The sequence below is a fragment of the Poecile atricapillus genome, chromosome 12 (assembly GCF_030490865.1).
Source record: "Poecile atricapillus isolate bPoeAtr1 chromosome 12, bPoeAtr1.hap1, whole genome shotgun sequence".
In the NCBI taxonomy this organism is placed as follows: Eukaryota; Metazoa; Chordata; class Aves; order Passeriformes; family Paridae; genus Poecile; species Poecile atricapillus.
In genome coordinates, this window is record NC_081260.1 from 4,233,611 (window position 1) to 4,244,658 (window position 11,048).

At 51.2% G+C, this 11,048-nt stretch overlaps 2 protein-coding genes across 3 annotated transcripts; one reads left to right on the plus strand and one right to left on the minus strand.

The window, feature by feature from the left end:
• Positions 1-116: 116 nt before the first annotated feature.
• Positions 117-5,183, minus strand: LOC131583392 (magnesium transporter NIPA2-like). The gene is made up of 5 exons (XM_058847416.1): positions 4,646-5,183; positions 4,484-4,540; positions 3,362-3,452; positions 2,983-3,143; positions 117-2,074 (listed from the first exon to the last, which is right to left on the minus strand). Exons 1-5 carry the CDS (start codon positions 5,181-5,183, stop codon positions 1,449-1,451), a joined length of 1,473 nt encoding a protein of 490 aa, XP_058703399.1. The 3' UTR covers positions 117-1,448.
• TAF7L (TATA-box binding protein associated factor 7 like) lies at positions 5,057-10,705 on the plus strand. Of its 2 annotated transcripts, none has more exons than XM_058847418.1 (11): positions 5,057-5,247; positions 6,074-6,261; positions 6,427-6,560; positions 6,904-7,030; positions 7,229-7,287; positions 8,304-8,376; positions 8,800-8,916; positions 9,018-9,206; positions 9,308-9,420; positions 9,689-9,748; positions 10,296-10,705. In XM_058847418.1, the coding sequence occupies exons 1-11, from the start codon at positions 5,201-5,203 to the stop codon at positions 10,338-10,340; spliced, it is 1,152 nt and encodes a 383-aa protein (XP_058703401.1). In that variant the 5' UTR covers positions 5,057-5,200; the 3' UTR covers positions 10,341-10,705. The 2 variants fall into 2 exon arrangements, with proteins under 2 accessions (XP_058703401.1, XP_058703402.1); XM_058847419.1 differs by having other exon boundaries at positions 5,109-5,247; positions 6,183-6,261.
• The last annotated feature ends 343 nt before the right edge of the window (positions 10,706-11,048 follow it).

An 11,048-nucleotide genomic window follows, 5' to 3' on the forward strand; every position in this document is an offset into this window, starting at 1 on the left:
TTCTTCCCAGTGACACTATTTATGGCAAAATTAGTAGGAAGGGGGCATAACTGTCTTTTGGCTAGCAGGCCTTTTCTGAATTCTGATTAGTTGCTCAATTAATTTGATCTCATGAATCAGATTTGTTTCTGGGAGAGGCTGTGGCCTTTCCTCTTCTTCCCCAAAAGGTTGACAGTTCCTGCTGTCCTGGAGAGTCGTTTCTTTAGAGAGACTAAATGTGGGGAATAGCTAACCAGCTGCTTTATAACCTTGTGCTCCTTCACCTGTGGAGGTCACTGGTGGGAGGCCTGTGGGTGTGTCTTCTGCCCCCAGGACACAAAGGAGCTTCAAACTGGAAAAACAACCAACTACTGATCAGCTCTCTGGGAAGGCAGCAGCATTTCAGCAGTGCTCAATGCTGCAGGGCTCTGGGAAGCCTGGAATGACACTGACAGTGGAGCTCTACACAGGAGCCTGGTAAAGCAGTTCTGCACACTGACCCACTGCAGGGGCTGCTGGACACAGTGTGTGAGCTCCTAACTTGGGTGGCTTGGAGCCAGCAGCCTTCCTGGGAAAAAGCTCAGGATGTTCAGCAGCTATGCAGATGTAAACCTGTGTCAGTGAAGACACAGCTGTCTAGTTATCAGTCAGAAACTTACCTCAATAGCTAAGGACTAGGTTCCCAGAGTAGGTGATTCCCTCTCCTCTCCTAACTGGAGTTTCTCTGGAGCACTGATAGAATTCTTCCTACCCGTGTGATCCTCCATGCCTTCCAGTGTTCACCCAGCTCTTGGTATAAATGTATCACTTAGCACTTGGTAACTGAACAGATCAGTTTTTAATAGAATACAGGAAGCTTCATCAACCTGCACAGCAGACGTTGCATGAAGAGGTTGGTCCCTCTGTAAGAGCCACAGCAGCACGTGGCAGCACCACTGAAGTTTCCCAGTTTGGGCTGTATTCTGTTTTTGGATGTGAATCTGTAAATAAATTCTAGCAGAGTGAGCAAAACCAAGTACTTGACAGAGTAATTTTTGCATTAATACTCTCTATATGTCACCTTTAAAGCCAGACATCCATCTTCTCTCCACGTAACCTTAGCACCATGTTAAATCATTTTCTAACTGTTAATTCTGGTTTTAAAAAAGTGTGATACTCCCCAGATGTGTGACCTGCCATGGAGTCAGGGTTAGCACTGTTAGTGCTGCAGGCCTCTATTTGCACAGCCGAGGTCTGAGTCCTGATGAGGGCAGATCAGTTCTTCACATAAAAGAACAGTGGAGAAGCACAGGATGCCAGGAGCTGGGCAGTTCCCAAGGCTCCTGTCTGCAGCCACAGAAGGCTGCTGGCCCTGTCAGCCTCCTGTCAGTGGGGTGGTACCTGGGGCAGGCAGAAGGTAGCTCACAGCTCCGGCAGCAGCATGTTCAGCCTTGGCAGTGGGAGCAGTTCAGATGCTTCCTCACCTGCTTTCACTTCTCCTCCTCCTCCTCCTCCTCTGCACTCTGAGAGCCCTTGTCCTGCGAGGGCAGCAGAGGCTGGTGCTGACAGGACTGATGTCTGTCTGCACTGCTCCAGGATGGGTGTGGGTCTGCCCTGCCTGGCTGCAGGAACAGGGGCAGGAGGTTGGGGGTGAAGGGCATGTCCCTGAAGGCGTGCAGGAGGAAGATGCCGGACACGATGGTGAGGAAGCCGCTGATGGAGCCGATGATGTTGTCCAGCACCATGTGCTGCCACTCCTTGAAGAGGATGGCTGAGCACATCATGACTGCTGTGGTGAACAGCACATAGTAAATGGGTGTGACCACTGAGGTGCTGAAAATGTCCAGGGCTTTGTTCAGATAGTTGATCTGGATGCTGATGCAGATCACCAGGCACACCAGGAGCACCCAGCCCAGGGGTTCCTTCAGGACTGGCTTCCCAGAGAACAATTCCTTCAGGGCGATCCCCAGGCCTTTGACGCAGGATACGGACAGTGAGCCAATGGCAGAGCAGACCAGAACATAAACCAGGACATTGCTCTGTCCATAACGGGGCCCAGCCACAAAGATGAGCAGAAGGGAGCTCACCAGGACACACAGAGCAAATACAATGAATCCTTGGGGAAAAAAAAAATTCAAGAACTCCCATCAGAACACAGCAGCACCAGTGACATATGATGAAGAGCAAGTAGAGATGGAGGACAGGCAGGTAACTGCCCCATCAGCCTTTCTGGCCTCCATCTGAAGGGAACAGAGCTGGAAAGCCTGAGCAAAGCTGCAGAGACAACAACAGCTCATGACAGGGTCATCACAAGGCAGGCTGTTGGAGATACAGTCTGCTGGGAGGGGCAGGGGCACAGCCAGGCTCCAGAGCACTAACAGAGCTGGGGGGGCTTTTGACCAGTCCAGCAGGAGGCCCAGGAAGATGACAGAAGGCTTGGGAAGCCATGGCTGGACTCTGCAGACTGGTGGGATGAAAAAGGGCCGCATCACAGGAGTGCCCTGCCAGTGCTCCCCCCAAAGAGAAACAACATCTACCTGTTACTCTGCTTTTCTCTTTTTATGCTTCCTTCCTCCATCTCCTTTGGCTTATTCTGCCATTTGTGCTATCTCCTACATCATATCCTTGTGACTTGATTCATCTTCTAACATAAATACCTGCTCTTGGGCATAACTCCATGAATTCTTTTGCCTTCAATTCTTCTGCCTGAATTTCTTCTTCCATCTTCTCTCAGCCACACCACTATCACCCTTATGTACAGGAATTCCCTCTACAATTCCTGGTACTGCCACAGGCCAATCCCTTCTGCTGACAGCTGCACCTCATTTCCTCACTTTTTGCATTATACCTCACAGACAGTAAAAAAAACAGCCCACTTGGTAACTATTAATGATTCCAGTGGTGTGTGCAGAACAGAAACAGCTCAATTACCATTTAGTTCAGTCCTTTCCAATCTATCCAAGTTGTATCCTACCTTCTACTGTCATTAGCCTGAAGTAAACAGGAATCCTTTTATTTTAGTACCTGGATCTTTCAGCTTCTCTGCCATTGACTCCAGGCTGGAAACCTCTTCTTCCTGTGGAGCATGTATCACCATCACAGTGGAGCCCAGGATACTCAGGATACAGCCAATCTTCCCGTGAACATTCAGCTGCTCATTCAGGAAGATGGAAGACAGAACTGCACTAAAAAGGCAACAAACAAAACCAAAACAAAAAAAAAACAACAAACAAACAAAAAAAAGTCAAAACTGCAATTAAAAATCAAATTTTAAATCAAAACAAATTTAAAATCAAATCATCAATTAGGACAAGAAATGGATACCTAAGGGAAGAAAGGAAAGCAACTGCTTTCATCACTAAGGGCTGGCAGGTGATGTGAGGCTGTTTCTCAAGCTGCTTACCTGACAAGGACACTCAGAGCACCCAGTGGAGTTACCAGTGTTGCAGGGGCAAAGGCATAGGCAGCAAAATTTGCAGCTTCTCCAACTCCCACTGCAAGAGAAACTCCTGTGAGCATCAAAGTGGGAGCAATTCACCATAATACAAGTTTGAGTGTAGTCAGAAAAGCCTCAGTTTCCTCCTGAGCGTCCTGTTTCTCTGAGGTATATTGAGCAACCAGGGAAGAACGGCACCAGCAAGAACCAGCAGAAGCCCCACAGCTTCTCTTGGGAAGAGAAGGCTCAGTGTTCTGCACAGTGATCCTTAGTCACACGTGCCTCTACAGTGAGCAGCAACCACAGGAAAGTATTTTCGTAATTTCCACAAAGCTGAAAGACATCTGTTCCTTAGCCTGGAACAGCTTTTACAGCTTTTTAAAGGGTAAATCAGTTATAGTTGGTTCTTAACACTGAAAATGTAAAGTAAAGCTGCTGAAATTGCTGTACACGGTACTGGATGTGCCATTATCACTACATCCTCAGGGCAGGCCACGTCAGAAGCACTTAACCCAACCCAGCTAAACCAGCTCTTCAGCTCCTGCTTAGCAAAGGAGGTAATGGTAATTACCTCCTAAACCTGGTAATGCACAAGACTTAATTTAGTTATAATCAAATCAACATCATCATCAGAAACTTGGATAAAACTCAAGCAGTCAAACAAAAATAGTAATAACAAAACATGAAAGCGACTGGAAACAACCACACTCTTAAGAGGAAAGGCTCTGGAGTGACCTAATTGTGGCCTTCCAGTATGCGAAGGGAGCCTACAAAAAAGAGGGAGAGACTTTTGACAAGGGCATATAGTGACAGGAGAAGGGGGAATGGGTTGAAACTGAAAGAGAGTAGGTTTAGATAAGACACCAGGAAGAAATTCTTCCCTGTGAGTGTGGAGCACTGTAACGGGCTGTCCAAGCCCCGGAAGTGTTCAAGGCCAGGCTGGACGGGGCTTGGAGCAACCTGGTCTAGAGTAAGGTGTTCCTATGGGAGGGGGTTGGAACGAGATGATCTTTAAGGTCCCCAGCAACGCAAACCAGTCCGTGATGCCATGATAAGCGTGCCTTACCAGAGTGTGAGCGCGGTACTTACTGCACAGCAGCCCTGCCCACCAAAGCCACTCTCGCAGGTACGCGTGCCCTCCTTGCCCTGAGTGCGGAGGAAACAAAGGAGAGACCTCAGATGAAATCAGACACAATTCTGGTCACGATTCCCGGGGGAGCCAGCGGGAGCAGCCCCCGGGAGCGGCCGTACCTGCCCTGGCGCGGCCGCACAGCCGGAGCAGCCCCTTCTTCTTCAGGACGAAGCTGCCACCGATGAAGGCGCTGGAGGCCAGGGCCAGCCCCAGCCCCGCGCCGAACCCGGCCCCCATGGGCACCGGCACCTCGCCGGCGGAGCGGGGACGGAGCGGGAAAGGAGCGGGGCTGGAACGGGGACGGAGCGGGAAAGGAGCGGGGCTGGAACGGGGACGGAGCGGGAAAGGAGCGGGGCTGGAACGGGGACGGAGCGGGAAAGGAGCGGGGCTGGAATGGGAAAGGAGCGGGGCTGGAACGGGAAAGGAGCGGGAAAGGAGCGGGGCTGGATCGGGGACGGAGCGGAAGGGGCGGTGCGCCAGGCTCGGCTTCCGCGGGGCGGGCGGGCCCGAGAGCGGAGCGGGAGCGGGCCCGGGAGCGGGGCCGGGGCTGAGGGAGGCTGTGGCACTGGCAGCCGTCCCGGGCCGGGGTCTCCGTGCAGGAGCCTTCCCGAGGGTGAGGTGACCGCGTGTTTCTGTCAGGGCTGCAGCAGGCGGCATGAGCAAGGGCAAGGACGATGCTCCGCACGAGCTCGAGAGCCAGTTCGTGCTGCGGCTGCCGCCGGTAAGAGCTCGGCCCGTCCCCTCGCGGCCCCGTCCGGTGGCACCGAGCTCAGCCCGGCTTGCCGGCCAGCAGCGGCTGCGGGAGGCCTTAACAAGGCAGTGGGGAAGCTGCGGGTCCGGGATGGGATGTGGAAGCAGGCTGGGTGCTCTGGGGCCTGGGTAGCCTGTGTACAACATTTTGAACGGATTTTCCACGGCCTTCCCTAGAGAGGTGCTCCTGCCACTCAGAGTAGGAGGCTCAGAGACAACGTAGAGGGTTTGAGAGGACCTTTCTGCGAGGCTACAGCTTTAACAAGTACTGGCTGTTTATAAGTGCCCTTGTTGCTGTTTGTTAGGTGCTTAAAGCTGAGACTCTCTTCTTCTGGTGCCCAGAAAACTGGGATGACAGGATGATAAACTAAAGCACAAGTTCCACCTCACCCTGAGGAAGAACTTTCCATTGAGAGTGGCAGAGCACTGAAACAGCTGGCCAGGGAGATCGTGGAATGTCCCTCTCTGGAGACATCCCAAACCCAGCCAGATGTGTACGTGTATCACCTGCTTCAGGTGACTCTGACTTGGCAGGGGGCTTGGGCTGGATGATCTCTTCTTCCAACCCCCTTTATTCTGGGATTCTGTGAGACTGTTCTGCTGAGACCACAAGGGCTTGGTGAGGGGAGCTCTAACTGCCCACGGTGCTGTGGGGCTCTGGCAGGTGTCTCTGTCAGGGACCTCGCACCTCTGTCACAGCTGTGTCATGCCAGGGGTATGGAGATCACTGGGAATAGCAGAGCCATGGGGTTAACGTGGTGTTGAGAGGAGGGTGCAGCTCACCGTGGGTCTTGCAGTTGTTGTCTAGCATGTGGATGGCAGGTATTTAAAGCTGGGAAGGTTGGGCAGAAGCCTTTGGTAATTCTTGGAGGAAGCATATCCAGTCCTGAAGAATTCCCTCCTCAGGAATATGCCTCAACTGTGCGGCGAGCAGTCCAGTCTGGGAATGTCAACCTGAAGGACAGGCTCACCATTGAGCTGCATGGTGAGTGAGCAGGACCAGAGCATCTGGTCCAGGCACCTCTGCCTGTCCACAGGTGAAGCTGTGCCATTTGCATGTGTTGTCCTGTGGAGTTCCTGCTGCCCAGGGCTGTACTGCCCAGGGTGGCTGTTGAGCCCCAGCACTGACCTGTCCCCTGGGTGACCCCAGCGGACGGGCGCCATGGGATTGTCCGTGTGGACCGGGTGCCACTGGCAGCCAAGCTGGTGGATCTGCCCTGCATCATCGAGAGCTTAAAAACCATTGACAAGAAAACCTTCTACAAGACAGCGGATATTTGCCAGGTATGAGCTGTCCTTGCCTGCACCAACAGCTTGATTCATTGCTCCCCTCTCCAGGAAAACCCTTGTACACTTTGGCAACTGGACACCCCTTACAACATCGCCAGTTCCTGTATCTCACAGTATTAGCAGTTTAAAATTCCCCATTCCACTTGGTGTTTAGAAACCTCATTCCTCAAGTGTGAAATGTGATTGTCCTTGTGACAGCTTAACTGCTGCTGTATCCAACTGAGCCGGGGGTGCAACTGTATTTCCCACACTCTGTGCCCCTGAATCCCTTTGGCTCACAACATGCAGCAGGCAGTCACTGTTCCTTCACATCCTTGTATCCATGTGGGGATTCCAGATGCTTGTTTGCACTGTGGATGGTGATCTCTACCCGCCTTTGGAAGAGCAAACTGTGACCACTGACCCCAAGGCAAACAAGAAGAAGGACAAGGACAGGGAGAAGAAATTCATATGGAACCATGGCAGTGAGTAGAGGCTGTGCCAAGCCCCTCTACCCCAGTACCCCACATCTGAGCAGGGTGCTCACAGCTGCCAGGTACTAGTGGTGCTGCTGCTCCTTTCCACGGCTCTCTCTGTTACAGAAGGGATCTTCTCCCTTCTGACACGTGCTTGTCTCACTGGGCCATCTGTCTGACACATGAAATCTGTTTCCTCTATCACAGTCACTCTTCCCCTGAAAAATGTACGGAAGCGGCGATTCCGGAAGACAGCTAAGAAGAAGGTGAGTTGCTTCTCACCCAGAGGCAGATGAAATACCCAAGGGCTAGGAGGGGGGAGACATTAGAGCTGTAATGGTGATTTGTCCAGGAGTTATGTGTTTTTGTAACATTTGTTCACTTTTCCTTGCCTGAGATGAGGATGACAGTAGGATAGTAGATTTAAACACTTTGGGTGCTTCCTCTGTATTTTATACTCCTGAGGGGAAAATCCTCTGTGCAGAGTACTGCTGGACCTCATTCCTGTGGCTGCCTTGACACACCACATCTTCCAGCTCATAGAGAAGAAACGAAGAAAGACTCACATGGAAATGAGGCTTCACTCATTCCTGCTTTCCCAGCTTAAATCTTCTCTTTATGCATGGCCCATTCCCTTCCCCAAATAGTACCACTGTCATTTCAGCTGGGGGAGTGACAACAGATGGAGCTCAGAGACTGTCTCTGTGCATATGCACAAGCCAGGCAAGGTGCTGGGGAGATGCAGCACCCTGAGGCTGGGAAGACTTGTTCTTCTCTCCTTTGCAGTTTCTGAGAACAGGGTTGAGTGTGATTTTGCATGACATTTGGGAAACAAATTACTTGAGACATTCTTGTAGCCCACAGGAGAGATTTGATATCACTGCAGTAAAAATCCTGACTAATTTAAAAGTGAAAAAATGAAGCTTTCTTTTGAGTAGGATGGAAGGAGTTGAGTTGAGTTGAATTGAGTTGAGTTGAGCTGACCGTCAACACCTCAAGGACTTTTTGCATAAACACAGGAAGTCTTAAAAAATACGTAGTATAAGCAGAAAAGTTAGAGCACTCAACCTACCAAGGTACAAAAAAGATGGATTGTTTTGGGGAGGGGGGCACATAAATTACTTCACAGTTAAATATGAGCAAATTCTGAGCAGAAAGCAGAAGATAAGAAAGCTTTGAAACAGTACTCTATCCAGAGGCAGAGGCTTGTAGTTGGCCAGCAACAGAAGCATGCACCAGGCATTTAACATTGTCTCTGTTCTCTTTCCTCTCTCTGGCCCAGTATATCGAGTCTCCTGATGTGGAAAAAGAAGTGAAGCGTCTCCTGAGCACTGATGCTGAGGCTGTCAGTGTCCGTATCCTTTTAGTGGGAAAAAAAGCTCAAGAGTAGGACAGGACAGGACCTGTGTGGGACCTGGGGGTTCTGGAAAGAACAAGTTGAGCTTTGTGTGGATGTGGAACACTGGGAGATAAACACACAAGAGGCACTGAAGTTTTGGAGCTTCATCTTTGCCTTGTTCAAAGCTTATTGTTTCCTCAAGGTGACCTTCTTGTGGACTGTGCAGTTGTACTGAGAAGGAACTGAAATAGTAGAGGAGAAGTCATCAGAGAAGAGGTCTGGGATATTTCATCCTGGGTATCCATAGGTACAAGGCCAGACTAGTTGGAGTGGCAGTCATCTGCCATTTTTAGCCTCTTTCATTGTATATTCTTCCATAGATTCAACTGCATCTTCCAAGTTCCTCTTTTTCCCTTGACTCACCTGTTCCTGCTGTCAGGCTGGGAAGTCATTGCTGAAGATGAAACAAAAGAAGTGGACAACCATGGTTCACTCACTAGCCTGGACATCTCCTCCCCGGGGATGTCAGGGCATAAGCAAGGCCATGGCTCCTCAGGTACAGTGGGGAAGGCTGTTTTATTTCTAGATGTGGTTCCTGGCAGGCAAAGGGCATTAGCAGGTCATGAGCTGTGTTTTAACTCTTTTACCCCCACCTAGAACATGATGAACTGCGGGAGATATTTAATGATATCAGCAGCAGCAGTGAGGATGAAGATGAGAGGGATCATCATGATGATGAGGACCTGAACATCATGGACACCGAGGAAGACTTGGAGAGACAACTGCAGGACAAGCTGAATGAGTCTGATGGGCAGCAGCAGGAGAATGAGGGGTCCAACCAGATCGGTGAGTGGCCAGCAGAGCATGGCAGAATTGTTGGGATGCCCGGCAGGCTGTGCTTCCGAGCTCTGCTGCTGCTCTGGGTCTGAGCTCACTCTCCCTTCCAGCCATGGGCATCCAGAAGCAGATTGACAACCTGAAAAGTAAACTCCAGGAAACTCAAGACAGGAGGAAGCGCCAGGAAGATCTCATCATGAAAGTGGAGAACCTTGCCCTCAAGGTGAGAGCTATCCTGGGGCCTCTTCAAACCTGCTTAACCATCAGATCCAGCGGGCTGATTTGGAGATGCCAGGAGCCTTTGCCTGCTGGGTTAAAAATTGCTGTGGTTTGGCCATACACACTCCAGCATTTCCCTGTGAAGGCAAAATAATCTGTGACACTGGAGGAAATAAGGGGCTGCTTGTCCCTGCACGATTTGACACGTTGTAGCAGCACCCGTTCTGTTGAGAACACACTGTTCACTGTGGTCTCTGTGTTTGTATCTGCAGACCCGTCTCCAGGCGGTGCTGGATGAGTTCAAGCAGCAGGAAGAGCGGGAGAAGCAGCAGGTGAGGAGTGGAGTGGGAGGTACTGGTGCACAACACGGTTCTAGGCTTGGCCTGACAGAGTTCCTGGAGTCTTCTACCACAGCAGCTGCTGTGAGCTCCAGTGTTACAGGTCAGGTGGAGTTGTACTTCATCTGTAGTTGCATGGAGCTTCCCAAGGCAGAAGGAGATACAAGGAGTAGGGTTGGCTGCAGCATTCTTTCTGGAGGAGCCAAAACATGTCCAGTCAGCAGCCCAGAGCTGCCAGGATTGCTGCCTGGGGTAAAACACCATACACAAACCTGTCCAAGGAAGGCAATAGCTGCAGGGTTGTGGCAGATTTCCTGCCTGGGTAGCTCTGTTCCAGCCAGGTACCGAGGCAGGAGGTTCTCACTCTCAGATCCCTGTGGGCAGTGCCAGTTCTGTCCCAGAGGAGCCCAAGCACAGCTCCAGGCAACACACAGGGAGAGCAGCCACTGGTGTGGGTGGAAGATGTGCAAGAACACAAAAAGGCCAGGGCTGCCTGGGGTCCCAGATGTGCCTTCTGTAATGTCTCCCTCCCTCTTCCCAGATGGCATCCCTGCAGGAGCAGCTGGAGTCCCTCATGGAGAAGTGAGGAGTGGGCCTGGGTCTTCATGAGTAGAGCTGGAAGTGGTGGTCAGCCGCCATGCTGAAGTATTTGATTTTTTGGTGCTTTAGTTGCACACTTCTGCTGCCACATGTGCTGCTGGGCAGTGGTAGAGGGTCCATGTCCAAAGCTGATTTCACAGCTGGGTTTGGCTGGTGGAGCTGAAGAATTGGACTATGCCTGTGAGAGCAGCCAAAACAACAGATTTACTGTAAATAGCCAGCACTGGCCTCCCTGGGACAGCATGGTGCTGGTTTCTGCATCTTACTGACTCTTGAGCTTGATGGGCTGTGGCCTGGTGTTTGAGGAATGCTTATATCTGCAAACCAAACTCAATAAAGTTTCCTTTTCAACTCTGGTCTGTTCCTTTGTGGTCTTCCAACCACACAGCCGCTGGCAGGGAGCCATGCCTGGGCATCTTTGGTGGGGCACTGCTGGGCTCCTTCCCCAAAGTTCTCTTCATGGAGCTGGGTCAAAAATGCTGTCACTCGGTGGGAGGAACAAGGTTCTCCTGATCAGGGAGTTCCTATAATTCCCCATAGACTATGCAGGCAAATCCCAGATTAACCTGACACGGTGGGAAGAGGATTAGAAGGGTGGTTACAGAAAGCAACAGAGGACACAGGGGCTTCAGTGAGTGTGTGCTAGGAGGGGACACTCCTCTCACAATCCAAGGGCAGGGGAAGAGGGCTCTGC

What these genes read in the sequence shown, in the direction of transcription:
- LOC131583392 (XM_058847416.1), bottom strand. Translation starts at nt 5,183, where the DNA reads ATGCCGCCTGCTGCAGCCCTGACAGAAACACGCGGTCACCTCACCCTC. An exon ending in GTGCGGCCGCGCCAGGGCAG is followed by an intron (nt 4,541 to 4,645) that starts GTACGGCCGCTC and finishes CTCCGCACTCAG; the next exon opens with GGCAAGGAGGGCACGCGTAC. An exon ending in GTGGGCAGGGCTGCTGTGCA is followed by an intron (nt 3,453 to 4,483) that starts GTAAGTACCGCG and finishes TTTCTCTTGCAG; the next exon opens with TGGGAGTTGGAGAAGCTGCA.
- TAF7L (XM_058847418.1), top strand. Translation starts at nt 5,201, where the DNA reads ATGCTCCGCACGAGCTCGAGAGCCAGTTCGTGCTGCGGCTGCCGCCG. An exon ending in GGAAGACAGCTAAGAAGAAG is followed by an intron (nt 7,288 to 8,303) that starts GTGAGTTGCTTC and finishes TCTCTGGCCCAG; the next exon opens with TATATCGAGTCTCCTGATGT. An exon ending in TGCTGAGGCTGTCAGTGTCC is followed by an intron (nt 8,377 to 8,799) that starts GTATCCTTTTAG and finishes TCCTGCTGTCAG; the next exon opens with GCTGGGAAGTCATTGCTGAA.